The following is a 15,158-nucleotide window of genomic DNA, read 5'->3' as shown; positions in this document are numbered from 1 at the left end:
TTCTATTGCAGCATTAGAACCAAATAACCTTTTGTGGCTTTGACCTTTTACCTTTTTCTTCTTGCAGACATAAAACCAGCCAACGTGTTTATAACAGCCACAGGGGTGGTGAAGCTGGGAGATCTTGGATTAGGCCGGTTTTTTAGTTCTAAAACCACTGCAGCACATTCCTTAGGTAAGCTGGTACTCGTTAAGCAGGGCCTGGCGTGCACTGCCAGCTCTGATGTTCAAACACAGGGTGTCCTTCCTCCATGCTGAGATGAGTGGGAGGCAGGGGATGGGACTGCATTTCCAGCCATGTGTGCTTTAAATGCTCTTTGCAGGCATTAATAGGTATCTTCTGTTTTAAAATCTGTTATTTTTTTCTGCAAGGCCTGGCCTGATGTGTATTTTACAGCAAATGCAGCTTTTCCACTCTAAATAGCACTTTGGCTGTGCTGTGCTTTTGGAATTGAGTGTTACCCCCAATACCTTTTACCTTTGCTGGTCAGGGCTCTGCCCTCACTGGAGCTGCCCAAGGTGGGTGAGCCCTCATGGCTCATCTGTCCCAAAAAGGGACTTCACTTGAAATCTGGCCTATGCTTTAAACATCCAGCTTTTCTCCATATATTCCACATATCTCAAGGTTGTCTTCCTCATTTTTACCATTAACATGAATTCTAGTGCTATAGAAAATTGCATAGTTATGCAGTTCATTCTTCCAGTCTTACAGTATAAAGTATTTCATAATTGTGTCTATAACCTCTTGAGAGGTGGCTGATTTTCCATTTTTATTAAGGGGTCTGAATTTTTTGAGTCCCAAAGGTGCTTCTGTATTACAGCACTGAAGGAACTTTGGCTTTTGTTGCAATATTTAAGCTCTTTTAAACGAATGTCTCTCAGTTGACTTTGGAACACATGATATTTGTTTCACTTTTTGTGTTTGTGCAATTTCCTCTGCTGAGTGTGTCTTGCTGAATCCCTTCTTGGATGTGGACAAATTTCATTGCTAATACTGGCCAGCAGCACTGGCTTCTCAGTGCACAAGGAAGGAAAATACCTGCTTTGTTTTGTGTGTGCTTAAAAATAGGAGGCATTTCTATAGTTTATTTTCATAAAATATGAGATTTCATATTTTCCTTTCTATCAAAAGCTGTCCTAGGATTTATCCCCACCGTACTTAATAGATGAAAATAAATCCTCTTCACAGGAAGTTACAATCACATCATCTGAACAGGCCAAAATATGATCATGTCTAATTATATGATCTTATCCAGTTTGACTGCTGCACTTATTATATTAATAAGAATAAATTGGGGCTTGGAAACTGGCTGCACATGTAAGCCAAGCTTGTGACCTTTACCAGGGCTGCTCTGTCTTAATTGAGAAAGCTGGAGTAGGAAGAGCTGGGCCCCTGGTGCACAAACCCCTTCCTCACATCACCAGCATCCTGCAAACACTGAGAGGACACGGAGGGAGCAGCAGTGAGAGACTGGAGGTGTGGCAGGGATGGACACGTCCCCATTTCCAGCCGTTCTGGGATCCAAGTGAAAAAGAATATTTTAACAATCAGAAAATACACAGACCCGAAGCTCCTTTCTATTTTTTTGATAATTTTCCAGAGACGGAGGTTTTGTAGCAGCAGGAAATGGGCTGCTGTTGGGTTTGGTTTAATGAAGACATTTTCTGGAGGAGCTGTGAGGGCCGAGCAGCCCAGCCCGGAGCGGGGCAGGCGCGGCCGGGGCCGCACGCAGAGCCCGGGCCCTTCCCGGTGCTGCGTTGCCCTGGCAACCGCCCTGAGCCATCATTTCTCTGGCTGCTGACCCATGAATTGAATGTGCAGCTTATGCAAATATATTCATCTCATTTCTGCCTTTGGTTGTATTTGCTAGCAGCAGACTGGCATGAAAGGGCATCAGGCAGTCCCGACCCGGCTGACAGGTGTAGCAGGGGCTCGGCAGCGCCCGGCGCCGCGGCGGCAACGGAGCCGTAATTAGAGCAAGGAACAGAATGAACGTCAGATGAATTACCAGGCAGCAGATCATATTTGTCAGGAAGGATTGCATACATAAAAATTAAGTGACAGTACATGCCGAGGTAATGAAAGAAAAATGAAAGATTTGCCTGTACACAGCTCGTGAGATGCCGGCGAGCGCCGTGCTCCGAGCGCCAGCGGGAGCCGCCAGCAGCGCCGGGGCAGCAGAGACCAGGGACAGGGAAAGCCCTGGCAGGGAAAAGCTCCGTGGGCACACCTGGCACACGGGCAGCACGGACACCTCCAGCCTCTCCCAGTGCTGGGACAGCAGCAGGAACCAGCCGGGGCTGTGGGAGTTCACAGGGCACCACTCACCTCCACTGCCCCTTTTCCCTGGAGAGAGCACGGGAGATGATTCTCCATAGGGAAGAGCTCTTCCTGTACAAGCCTCACCAGCAAATTCAGTTCTAAAGGTACTGGTGTAGCTGAGGTGAATTTTACTGTTTGTTACAACATGGTGATTCACCTTCCTCCCCTAATTTTAGACTTTGGCAAACTTAACATTAAGCTGGTAGATCTTGATTTAATAGGAGTTGTAATAAATACAGAGAATCTCCATTAATATTACAATGGATAACTCTTTTGAGAACTGGTATAATGTCCATTTTTAGCCAAATAAACTTGGCATTATCTAGAGTTTCTGACTGGCTTTACATTTTGAAGAAACAAGAAGAATAAGAAAGACAAACCAAACCCCAACAGAAACCAATTTTACACAGAATAGTCTTGTTTTGGAACAGATGATTTATTATTTATTCTTGGACAAGAATATGCTTGGAGCAGATTTTCCTTTTGGGAGATTCACGTAAATCAAATCTTCCCAGTTTAGAACGTGCCAATAGCCCTGGATTGGAGTACATGGGGTGTTACACGTTCCTTCTGGTTCCTGCTTGGATGTGAGGGTGAGCAGGGAGGAACTGAAGAGCTCTTCAATAAATGGACCATTTGTCTGCCTTTTTTTCTTTCTTTTGCCTGCCAAGCCAGTTTGCCATCTGAAACAAAATCCCAGGCCTTGGAGGGGCTGGTAATCAGGACTTGGTAAGAAAAAAATGGACACAAGGAATCCCCTGAAAATGTCACCAGCCAATATCCCAACCCAGCCACAGAACTAAAAAGAGTTTGGTAGGATTGTGTCATTCAATAATAATAATGAAAAAAAAAAAAGAGCTTTGGTCAACAGGTCTTGTAACAACAGCTGCAATATTATGCATAAAATATTTATTGGTTTTCTCTAAGAGTAAGTAGATTTCATCTGACCACAGTTTTACTTCAGCCAATTCCAAAATTCTCCTGGAAAAAGACCTGAGCTGCCTTGTTGAAAATGAACCCCAAAGAAAGCAAAAGTTTAGAAAGGGATACTGAGAACTCGACTCCTTTTAAATAATGCTGGATGGTTTTTTGATGACCTGCAAGTTTGGATGGAGAGGGTGAGCAAGGTGAGAGATCCAGACTCTCATTTTCCAGCAGAATTTCTTCCCTGCTGTGTTTGCACTGCCAGATAGCACTAAAACATACTCAGATACTTTTCTCAGCTATGTGTGTGTTCATGGAACGTGCATTAGTGTTGCTCATGCTAACACTGAGCTGATAGTTCTGGAAAATCTTTATTACTATTTGAAAAACTTGGCATTTTTTTTTTTTTTTTTGCATGTAGGCATTTATAAAGCCTCAATGTATGCAGCCTGTAAAAATATCTGGAAATATTCTGCACTGATTTCAGTCTAATGCAATCTGTGTAGAGGTGTGGGAGAGCCTCTGCTGTGCAAGGCTCGTCTGGGTTACATCAAACTCGGTGAATGGGACTCTGAGAGAGCCTCCTAAAGTATGAATCACATTTGGCTGCCCACGAGCAGCTAGGGATGAGTTTCTCAGGAAGCATGAGCCATGTTTGCACAAGTGAGAGGAATGGAATTTGAATTGCATTTCTGGAAGTAACTTTGCCACCTTTGCCTTTGTGTTCTCCTGGTGAATTAAGAGACTCTGCTCCTAATCTTACCTGGGAGTAATTAGCATTTCCCTGCCTTGGATGTTGCAGCTCTCCCAGGGCTGTTGCAGCTGCCCATGGGCAGTGCTGGGAGAGCAGGAATGCTCTGGCATCACCCAAGTGGTTCATGTTCAAGTGAAGGCTCCAACTGCCAGGAACAGAGCAGGAAGCTCCTCCCTTATCCATAATCTTCCCTATGGTTTAATGACCTTTATAACTTCAAATGCATTACTCTACCACCTAGTGAGTGGTGTTGAATCTGAGCAATATTTTGTATTTTCAGCAGGGCAAATGCTGAAGAAAGTTTCTGATTAATAGTCTCCGATTAGACTGTTCTTGTCAAATTGACTAATGGGATGCAATGGCAAGCCCTGACTGATTGCACTGGAAGCCTTGTGCAGTTCTCTAGAAGATGCTCATTACAGGAGATTCCCACGTAATGTTGGACAGGCCATAAAGAGAATTGGCCTTGTCAGTCTTTTATCATGACAGTTATTTAAAAATTAATGCATCAGTTTTGAAACGAGAGACCTGCTTGTTTGTACATTTGCTGACAAGACTTCAGTAATGATAGGTAAATGTGCAAGGTGGACTCCACAAAATGAGCTCAGGCGTGGAGCCATTAATGGGCTGGAGCAGCCCCGTGCCCCCAGTGTGGGGCTGGTGACACAGTGAGCTGTGCCACTGCCCCTGTCCCTGAGCTGTGCCACTGCCCTGTCACTGCCCCTGTCCCTGAGCTGTGTCACTGCCCCTGTCCCTGCCCTGTCACCGCTGGCACAGGGGCCAGGACAGGCATGATCAGAAGTGACAGTGGGGCAGAGCAGGGCTGGCTCTGGAGCCCACACGTTGTTGTTGCTGCGAGGTGCCCACGCAGTGACCTGGAATAAGTGAGTGCCAGAGCAGCCACGGCTCCAGGGCCCTGGCAGTGGCACAGGTGGGGCTGGCACTGGTGCTGCTCCTGCCAGCCACGAGCTCCAGAGCTCCTGGCATGGCTGGCAGTGCAGCAGCATGGGGAAGAGTCTTACACTGCTGCTCAGTGGGGACTTCCAGAAGTGTCTTCCACAACTTCCTGGAATGAATCACCGTTTCTTCTGCAGCTGCCTATTTTTAAGCAGGAAAATGAATCAGTGCTGTCCCAGCCAAGTCAGTTCTTGTACAGAAACCTGGCAGATGTGTGGGAATTACTTGGAGAGCTGTGCTGTCCATCGTGTGGATGCTGCACGCACATGGGACTGAGCCATGGAAAGCCTCTGAATGAGTCCTGTCTGCTCCTGCTGTCCTGGGAAGTTTCTCTGTGCAGTCCAGTAAAAATCCTTTACTCCTGCCAGGGCTCCTCCCTACACTGGGGCCTTTCATGGGCAGTTAAACCCAGCCAGGTCTGGGGCTGCCAGTCTGACCTGCACCTCCTGAGAATGGAAACAAAGTGATCTCCCTGTGATGCTTTTCCTGTGTTGTAGTTTTTATAGAATCTGCAAAAATGTAACTTCTCATTAGAGTACTCTTCACATTGAAAGGGAAGTAATTTCTTCAGTGAATGACCTGCAAGCATGAGCTGATTTCATCACTCAGGGCAGCTGATTGCTCAGCATCCTGAGGGCCCAAATAAATGACCTTCTCTGTGCTGGGTCACCTGGGTTTTGCCTCTCTGGGTTGTTGCTCTTGCCCCAGAACTCCTGTGTTTCCCACAGTGTGCAGGCCCCTCTGCAGGAGTGCTGGGGAAGGTGGTGGCTGTTCTTCCACCTCCTGCACCATCCTTCAGCTTATTAATCCTGCAGCTGTCTTCAGGCAGCATTTCAAATGGAGAAATTGTAAACTGAATGTTACAGGCAAATTAAACATTTGCCATCTTGTGAGGAAAGGTCTTTAATTAGGAGAAGGATACACTGGAATGCCAAAAGGAAAAAAAAAATTGACAGAGGACGGACAAGCAGTGGAAGCAGGAGAAAAGAGCATATACAGTCCTTGGATGTTTTAATAAATGATGTATCTGAGGATTATTTGATGTAGTTGAGACTGCCAGGATGTCTTGTATTTTCAGTACCACAACTGAAACTTATTTAGGATTTAAAAAAGAACCTCTTTGAGGTATGGAATTTATTAATAATTTCCTGTAACTTCTGTCCAAATACTGAGTAAATTTCTTTTGATAAAATACAGATTTGTGAAAGTACATAGAAGTCCCCCAGCTTCTGACATAACTGCAAGCTGGAGCAGAGTTTTAAAGTTTGGAATGATGATCTTGTTTTTTTCAGGCAGGTTTTGCATTCCTGGCTGGTGCTGGGCTTAGTGTGTCCCCTGCAGTGCCTGGTGCCCTGTCAGAGGTTCCCCTGGGGCCTGGCTCACTCTGACACTCAGTGATGTGCTGCCCCCAAATCCTGCTCTGGTGTCACAGTCGTGCACACCCAGTGCAGCCTGGTGAGCCAAGGCATCATCCCTTCCAGTGCCTCTGCCCATCCAAGACACTGAAGGTTCTTGGGAGCCTGGAAGGGAAATAAAACATTTCCCAAATGTCAGAAACACAGAAGATGTTTTCAACCATATTCACCATTCTCTGCTCTGGATGTGATGTGATTATATCAGCTCTTTGTGCTACACCTGACCCCTTGATGGCTGCACAGTCTCTTGTAACACAATAACCCCTGGTTTGTTTGTTTTTGCAGTGGGAACTCCCTACTATATGTCCCCAGAGCGAATACACGAGAACGGCTATAACTTTAAGTCTGATATCTGGTCTTTGGGCTGTTTATTGTATGAGGCAAGTATCTTCTCACTTCTTTCCCCTGGGTTTTCCATAACCACACAGTTTGGGACAGGAATTGAGTAGGTCAGACTGCCTGTAGTCACCTTGTTGAGAATCCTTAGAAAAAGCTGATTTGTGTTTGTCATGCACCTTCTGAGCATGAACAGAGGGTGGCTGTGCCACCCAGCACTTGCACAAAGTTAATTTAGGTCACAGATAAAGTTAATGTAGCAGATGTGGAGGATGAAGCCATGAAAAGCCAGCTCACTGCATCCCTTCTTCCTGCAGGGAGCAGAGCTCTCTTAGGCCAGCATAGTCAGAGTTTTCCTTACTGTATTTGTTTTGAAAACAGCAAATTCATTTGAATGCAAGTTACTGGTTTCTTAGATGGAATTCTGACCAATTGTGGTATTTTAATTTTGGGAACTTCCAATAAAGAAAAACAGAGGTTTTATGTAATGTGAAATCAGTGTGTCTAACTACTATATTATGGCTGGAAGTTTTTCTAATTGTACATTGTCTCACAGCTTGAGGCACAGACTCAGAGCAGACACATTTGGATGGACTGCCCAGTGTGCAGCTGGTTCTTAAAAGCTATTACATGTATTTTGGAAATAAGTGTTATGATTTTGTAACTGTGCTTTTGGTTTTGTGATTTCATTTTTAGTAGGTATCAGACAGTGTTGTACTCCTTTATAATCTAATCAAAATCTTTTTTTAGATGGGTGTTCCTTCTAATTCAAATGACAGTGCATGCCAACATTTAAAAAGCTTTTATCCCCACCCCGAGAATTAAAAATCCCTGGGGTATTTAGTCAAGAATATTGCTCACATCCTCTTTGGTTCACAAATTATAGGAACTGATGACATTTTTCTTGTCAACACAACTTCTGGTAATCACGTGAAATTAGAGAATAAACAGAAATGTAATTCATTTTGTGAGCACATCAGATGTGAAAACTACTATAGCTGAGCATGTACTTCAGCTGGTTGATTGAACAAACTCTGTAGGACATGATGGGATAACAGTGAATTCTCCCATAACATCTGTGAGGCTCTGGGCTGGGGGCTGTGCCCTGCCCTGGGTGTTGGCCTGGCCAGGACTGTGGGAGTGGCCCCAGTTTGGACCCCAGTGCCCGGGGGATGCTGCAGTGCTGGGTTGCTCTGACTCACTCCAGGCTGAGCTCCTGGAGATGGGATTCCAGATTTATGCAGAGAGAAATATTTAGCGTTGTGCTAAGATATGTTTTTGTTGCAGGCAATATGGTCCCCTTATGGCACAGGAGTCTTGGTACTCCTTGTATTTCAAGAAGCTGAATTAATTGCACACTAAACATAATTCTCTGGTAGGAGTAGCAGTACTACAGTAACATCTGAAAGATTTGGCATGTGAAGCGTTTTTAAATTTCCTTCCTATGTAGGTAAGCCTTAACTTAGGGAACAGGAGCTGTGAGATATTCCAAGGAGGACTGGACAGGTACCAATTTTATGTTCAGTAGTTAAACAACTACTTGCCTTCTTAAACTTTCTAGAATTTTGAAAATTAAGCATCAGATCTGGGTGTCTTTGAAGGATCTGTTTTATCTGCTCTAATGTCTTGCAAGGAGAATGTTTTTCCATTTGGCTTAGAAGTAAGGAAGGGATGCTTGTTTGGGTATGAGTCACTTCTGATATTTCTCCAGATAGATTGTGTAGATAAGCTGCAGAGAGATTTAATGTACAAATTGCCTTCAGAGACACGTGTGTCCACTGGAATCCACTTAGGGAACATTGAGGGCTTTGGGACATGATGCCACATAGCACCACTTAACTTTGACATTGATAATCATACAGTGATTTTTATTAAATCTTATCAATATAGTAGTAACTGTCTTCATCCCTCACTTCCTGTAGATATCTGTCAGCAAGATAACTTGGAGGGGATAAAAATAAGTTGTTAATTCCCAGAATGTAGCTACAAGCAATGACTTCAGCAGTTCTGGCAAGACGATCAATTTAAGCACTAACAGGGATTCCCATCTCTGGATGTTTGAACCAGTCATGCTGCGTGGTGGGCGTTTTCCAGGGAGATCTGCCTGGCCTGGGGTAATTGCTCTAATCAAAATGTCAGGAGCAAGCCCCAGTGTAGCATCACAAACTGTAGTTAGTGAGGTACTTGGAGTGCCTGTGGTCATGGCCCTGCAGCCCTGACTGCTGTAGTCACAACTGGGTGCTCTCTCTTTCCACTTTAATTCCCTGCATTTACCATCCCAAACCCCACAGTGTGTCCTTTTCATTCCTTCCCTTTTGCACATGAGCACTTAACTAAACCTGGAATGAAAAGTTAATGGGAATTGGAAAATCCCTCTCAACCTCCCTGGCATTATTGATGTGTGTCTTGAGATCTTGGAGACCCTGTTTAACCCTTGCTTGCTTTCTGTGTTTTCCCTAATGCCCCCATTAGTGCTCTCCCTGGATCAGTCTGTGCTGGGTTCTCCAGTTTGTTTTAACTGATGGAGAGCAGTTTGCTATCACTCCTACTTGGAGAGTAGAGTCTCTAATTGGACTCTAATTTTTCTCCTACTGATTTGCCTACTGCTGTCATGACAGTAATGAAGTAACAGTGGCACTTCATACTAACTTCAAGTTCTTTAAAAGACAGGTGTATGTTTTGAACCAGGAGTGGTTTACCTTGGTGTGTCCTGCACTGCTCTGCACTTGGATGTGTGTTAGTGATGTGAGGTTTTGGTGAGACCCCCTGGCTGCAGCCTCTTCCTGCAGTGCCTCTGGGAATCCAGCCCAAACAAAACTGCTTCTCTGTCACCAAATCACTAATAATCCATCAGTGCTGGTAATAGATTGGAGGATTTGGTATTGGCTCTCCTCAATTCTGCTGGGAGCTCCCTGTGTGTCAGAAAGAGCCAGAGCTCTCCAGACACTTCCACTGCACAGGTAATGAGCAACAGACCATTAATCATCAAATAACCCCCTTAATGTGTAGTGAGAAGCATCAACTTCAGCTGGCCTCGGGGTGAAACTGAAAGAGGAAAAAGATCAGATTTATGAAGAATATTTTTGGTAGTTTTGTTCTGAAGTCTGCCTGGGATACTCTTTTCTAAATAGCAGATTTCTGGCAGGAGATACATTTGTTTTGAGGTTGTTTTGGGGTTTTTTAAAAAATGAAGTACATTGCTCATGCTTACAAGATTCTTCATATTCTAAGCAGCTAAATGTCCAAAGATAGGGAGAGATGATTGTATCTGAGAGGCTTTCAGAGTTGTCTTAGAGCCAGTTGAGTTCTTGCTGATGGGCTGGCGGTCTGAGCATCCTATTCCTTGGGACTTTTCCTTGGGAAGCCTGGCAGAGCCTGGCACCAGCCTTACAGGGGCTGCAGAGCTGTTGGGGTCTTGGAGCAGCCTGGGCTGGGGAGCAGCAGCATCCCTTGCTCTGCTCCCTGCCAGGGAACAGAATTGGCTCTTGCAAACTGGCAGCACCAAGGGCTCTGAAATCCTTTGTGTTCCTGAAACATTTTCTGTTCTTTTCTCTCCAGATGGCAGCTCTGCAAAGTCCCTTCTATGGAGATAAAATGAACCTGTTTTCTCTTTGCCAAAAAATAGAGCAATGTGACTACCCACCTCTTCCAGCTGAACATTACTCTGAAAAGGTAAATTGGGAGTGTGGTTGCAGGGGAATGGGGAGGTGCAGTGAAGTTTCTCCAGGCACAGGGAAAGGGAACCCAGGAGGAGAACCCCCCACATCTAGGGAAGAACAGGGGATGGCCAGGGGGTCCTGGATACCTGGCTGAGCAAATTACTGTTGTAATAGTAATGTGTCTGAATATTGACAAGCTAAATCAAGATTCAAAAAAAGTTTTCTTAATGTGGGGAATATTGTGAAACTGAAAGTCCATGATGCTGGCATAAACCAGCAGTGATCCATGGGAAAGCCCTCTCGTTTCCCATAAAACATTTCATAAAAGAGCACTAATATGTTTGTTTATGAAGTCTTCAGTGTGTGACAAAGTGGGGAAGGATTCATTTTAAGAAAAAAAGAAAAGCAATTTAGGCACCTCTACAGCAGCTGCACAGGGGCTTTTTTAAGTCCAGGTTTGTATGTCTGAACATGAGGGATGTGGGGCAGCATCTGAACCCAGTGCATAAACCCAGTAATGTCCCAGTTCCTGCTCGTCCAGCTGCAGACACGTGTGCTGGCTTTCCTCAGGGCCTCTTGAGATGAGCTTGACTTTTTCCTGCCTCACCTAGACAAAGCAGCTGGTTTTCCTTAACCTCCTCATTCCTTACAGTTGCCTTGTATTTGAAAGGAAATGGCTAATGGAATTCTAAATGTTCACTGTACCCTATGGGGTTTTTCTTTTGTTTCACTCTACCTCAGCATCCTGAGGAGGAGGCAGATGCCGGGAAATACCGAGCGCAGCCTCCACCCTGGGAGGGACCCTGCACCACACCTCACTTTTTGCTTCATTTTTCCTTGCCAAGTAACTCGTGCAAAACGGTGCTTTGAGAACTAGTCTGTAGAAGTGAATTTTTAATTTTTTTTGCCCCAAGCTCGGTAGCAGCGCCCGGCTCTGTGCGTCCCTTTGCCGTGCAGCTGCAGCTTGCATTTCAGGATATGCCTGTTGGCAGCAGGAATTAGTGTAAGTTGACAGATGTGTTTCCTGTCTTTACAATTACTGTCTGTTTGCTTCCCTCTGGCAGTGCTAAAGAGTGTGTGTAGTGCAGTGATACAAGCAGGGTGAGAAGGATGGTTTAGAGCTCAAAGGCGCCGGGTCCCAGAGAACTGCAGATGGTTCATGCACTATTAACAGGATGCTGGCAGAGGCTGTGCCTGTGGCTGCAGCTCCTCAGCTGCTGCTGCTGCTCACTGGAACAGCACAAACAGAGTTAGAACAGGGCTCCAGCACCAACAGCATCCAGCGTGGTACTTCTTGAACAAGAAAGAGGAACAAGGCAGTGTTTGGGGCAGAGCCACTGCTTCCGTTTCCTTTCAGGGATGTTCCTCTCTGTGGCCTTTTGTGCCTCACCACTCCAGATCCCCCTGTGAACAACTGCATGCTGCTGGAAGTGGGAGGAGGAGCTGGGATCCAGCCAGGATGGGTTTTCTATATTGGAGATGCTGGCTGGCAGTGCTGATCCAGGCTCAGCCCACTGGTTCTGTAGGTGCCTGTGAGGACAGAACTGCCGGGGCTGGGTCAGTGCTGCATGCACAGGGGAGCACAGCTGCTGTTTGGACAAATGGCACTGACAGCACAGGCCCTGGGCAGAGCTCTAGAAACATTTTCAGTTGTTTGTGGGAGTTTTGTTGTCAGGGCTGATACATGTTCTGTCTTTGGGGTCTCAGGGTTATGGAGGCAGCAATGTCCCTGCCCTGAGCTGGTCAGTCACCAGAGAAAGGGGCAGGGCCAGGCAGGTCTGGGTTGGGAGCAAGGCCTGGGCCTCACTCCATCCAGAGCTGGAGACCTCAGGTCCGTTCGTTAATGCAGCTGCAGCCGTGTGCTTGATAGCTCTATGGCCATGCTTTTAATTACCGGTAAAATAATTGGCACTGTGGCTACTGGGAGGATGTGAGAAGATCAGAGGCTCAAGGCTGTTTTTCCTGGTGCCTCAGGGGTATGAGCAGCTTTCAGTGTCTGTATAATTAAAAGCTACAATCTTTCATGTGCACAATAAAGAGGGCTGGGAGGTGGGGAGACTCTAGCCCTTTTGCATTTTGTTTATTAAATATAATCAATGACCAGTTTCTCTTCCTCATAAACGTTTTTTAGGAAGCACCAGGGTCTCATAGCTGTGTCCAGTAGCTTTAGATACACAAGTGCTGGGGTTGGTGCTGGAAGGGCAGCTGAGCAGCTCTGCTCAGGCTCCCCTTCCTCAGTTCCCTTTCACTGGCAGGTCCCTCCTCACCTCCCACCTCGGTCACATCTCAGGTTTCCTTCCTTCATGTCCTATGTGTGCCACTGGTGCCTCCTTCTGTCCCATGCTCTCCCCAGCCCTGGGTGCACTTAGCCGGGTCCTCCTTCAGAGTGTAAAATATTCTGGGGCTGGGGAAGATTTAAATCTTTAGTGAGTATTTGGTGGAAAAGGTTGTTCCTCGCTCTTTGGGAGGTGGGACACAGAGATGTGAGACAGACACATGCCTGGATTCTGCCCAGAAGAGGTTCCCCTCTCCTGGTGCAGCTCCAGAGCTCGGGCAGACATTGCCTGAGCCTTTTCCAAGAAGGCAGCAGCAGATTCACTCCCCGTGTGTGTTTTGCTGTGTTGCAGCTGCGGGAGCTGGTTGGCATGTGCATATACCCCGACCCAGACCAGAGGCCTGACATCGGGTACGTGCACCAAATAGCCAAACAAATGCACGTGTGGACGACGAGCACATGAGCGCCGGGAGCAGCACAGCTCAGTCTTACTTGAATCCTTTTTCTCAGCTGAAAGCGACTGGTGCCAGGTCACACAGGTGGGAGGTTGAGCACTCGCAGCAGAGGCTCCATCATTTGCAGGTTATTTGACAAGGACTTACAGGTGGTCGTGCTTTAACGTGAAGATTCTGTGAGGTATTGCAAGTGATTCTTTTTATTTTTTATTTTTAAGGCCAATAATGTTACGGATGTAGATCATTTAAGGGTCCTTTCTTAAAACTGTCGTGTGTAATCTAGGATAGCAGCTATTACCGAGGGCTCAGCGTTTGCCAGACCTTCTATCTTAACTGTAATGTGAAATATTGAAATAATTCCTCCAGTGAAATCACTTTATACTAATGTAAGGATTACCATAGATTTTGTGTAATTTGTATAACTGCTACTTTGCCTCTTCTGCAAATGGTTAATAGCAAATTCAGTTTTTACTTGGTATATTTTAAAGCAGCCATTTATGTTTTTATTAATTTCCTCCTCTTCGGACTTAGGAGCTGGGAAGGGTTGGGGGGTGGGAAACCCTTTTGTTTCATGATTTCTTTTTTTTTTTTTTTTTAATTCTAAACTTAAGAGTATTTTGCTGATGCATTTCTCTGTCAGAGATGAGTTAAACATGAGCCTGGGGAAAAGAAGACAAACATGCCAAGCAAACCCCTACCAGCCTTGCTCCTGCAGAGAACTGTTCCTTTCCCTCATTTTCCCCTTTTGGAATGGTTCTTCTTCACCTCCAGGTTCTTGTTTAAAACCAGTGTTTTTCAAAGCCAACTCAGTTTTGGTGCAGAGACTTTTACATATTCAATAGTACATCGGGTACTATCGGTGGAACTTCAGCAGTGTTTTAAACACTTGGAAAATTTTTTAAAAATAAATGAAATGCTTTGTGTATGGAATTCTGCCTAGGATCAGCCCCTTCTCTCAAACTGTGAAAGCTCATTACAGAATGTGAATGTTTATAAAATCTCAACCTGATCTGAAGGAGTCATCGTCTTTAACTGCATGAAAATTGTCAACCAGCTAAATTCATTCATTGAATCAATGATTTGTTTCATTACTGTCAATGGAAATACTCACTGCTTTAGGAAGAGCCGTGGATTCACGTTCCAGTGTCTCCATTCCATGTGCCTGTCAGGAGGAGCAGGGCTGCACTCGGTGCTCCAGAGGAAATCCTTCAGCCTGTGCTGCTCCAGTGCCGCTTCCACGTGGGACAGGGGCTTGTGCCAATGTATACATTTGTGTGTGACAGTTCAAATGCAGCCTGTGCCTGTTTTCTTTTCTTAAAGAAAGCTTACAATCCTTAACTTTTTTGAACTAAGATTAGGGTTAGGGGGTTACATACATATATATGCTTTTAGTGGATTTTTTTAACCTACTTTACTCTACTTTAAGGAAAACTGCAGTGTCATCTTCAACTACTTCCTGTAAAATTTGGGAATATTTGTATAGGGTACCAAGAAAAGCCATTAATTGCTGTGAATATGGTTGGTATCATTAATGCAAGGTGCCATTTTACTGAGGCTTCTCAGCAGAAAGTTGAGGCTGCTGCTCTTATGGGAGGATGTGGGAATTCAAATCAGTGGGAGAATGTTGTGGAGGCACCAAACTGCTCCCACCGTGTCCATGGCAAATAGCTTGGTTATTTATACCAGCTTCTTTAGCACTTCCCAGGGTTCAGCCTGAACCTCTCTGGTTCCACTGCAGCTTTCCTTGGAGCCATGGCTTCCAGGGAAGCTCAGCTCAAAGATGAGTATCTGGTCACTTTCTTGCTACATAAAATTTCGTAGTGCTTATAAAGAAATGTATTTCAAAAGGTAATTTTTTGCAATTGTGCATTTTTAGATAAATAAAAAAATATTTCCAAAATAAACACCTTTGTTTAAAAAAACAAAAAAGTCCAGTATTTAAGATCCAAGTGGAGGTGAGTAACAAGACAATCAGACTTGAAATGACGCTGTATCTGCTCTGTATCTACAGCAAACAGGGCAGCAGTGTAACATCCACATCCCCTGATGACCAGAGATAC

The 15,158-nt window shown here is 45.1% G+C and overlaps 1 protein-coding gene across 2 annotated transcripts in view; it reads left to right on the top strand.

The window, feature by feature from the left end:
- The window catches only part of NEK6 (NIMA related kinase 6), a 45,025-nt gene extending 30,023 nt beyond the window's left edge, over nucleotides 1–15,002 (top strand). For both annotated transcript variants that reach the window (XM_088177516.1, XM_088177517.1), the window contains exons 7-10: nucleotides 68–175; nucleotides 6,659–6,753; nucleotides 10,268–10,381; nucleotides 12,996–15,002. In XM_088177516.1, coding sequence (XP_088033642.1) covers nucleotides 68–175; nucleotides 6,659–6,753; nucleotides 10,268–10,381; nucleotides 12,996–13,106 — 428 coding nt within the window. In that variant the 3' untranslated portion in view covers nucleotides 13,107–15,002. The remainder of the gene's footprint in view (nucleotides 1–67; nucleotides 176–6,658; nucleotides 6,754–10,267; nucleotides 10,382–12,995) is intronic.
- The last annotated feature ends 156 nt before the right edge of the window (nucleotides 15,003–15,158 follow it).

The sequence above is a fragment of the Sturnus vulgaris genome, chromosome 22, assembly GCF_052056855.1.
Source record: "Sturnus vulgaris isolate bStuVul1 chromosome 22, bStuVul1.hap1, whole genome shotgun sequence".
Lineage (NCBI taxonomy): Eukaryota > Metazoa > Chordata > Aves > Passeriformes > Sturnidae > Sturnus > Sturnus vulgaris.
This window is presented reverse-complemented; position numbering and strand designations above follow the sequence as displayed.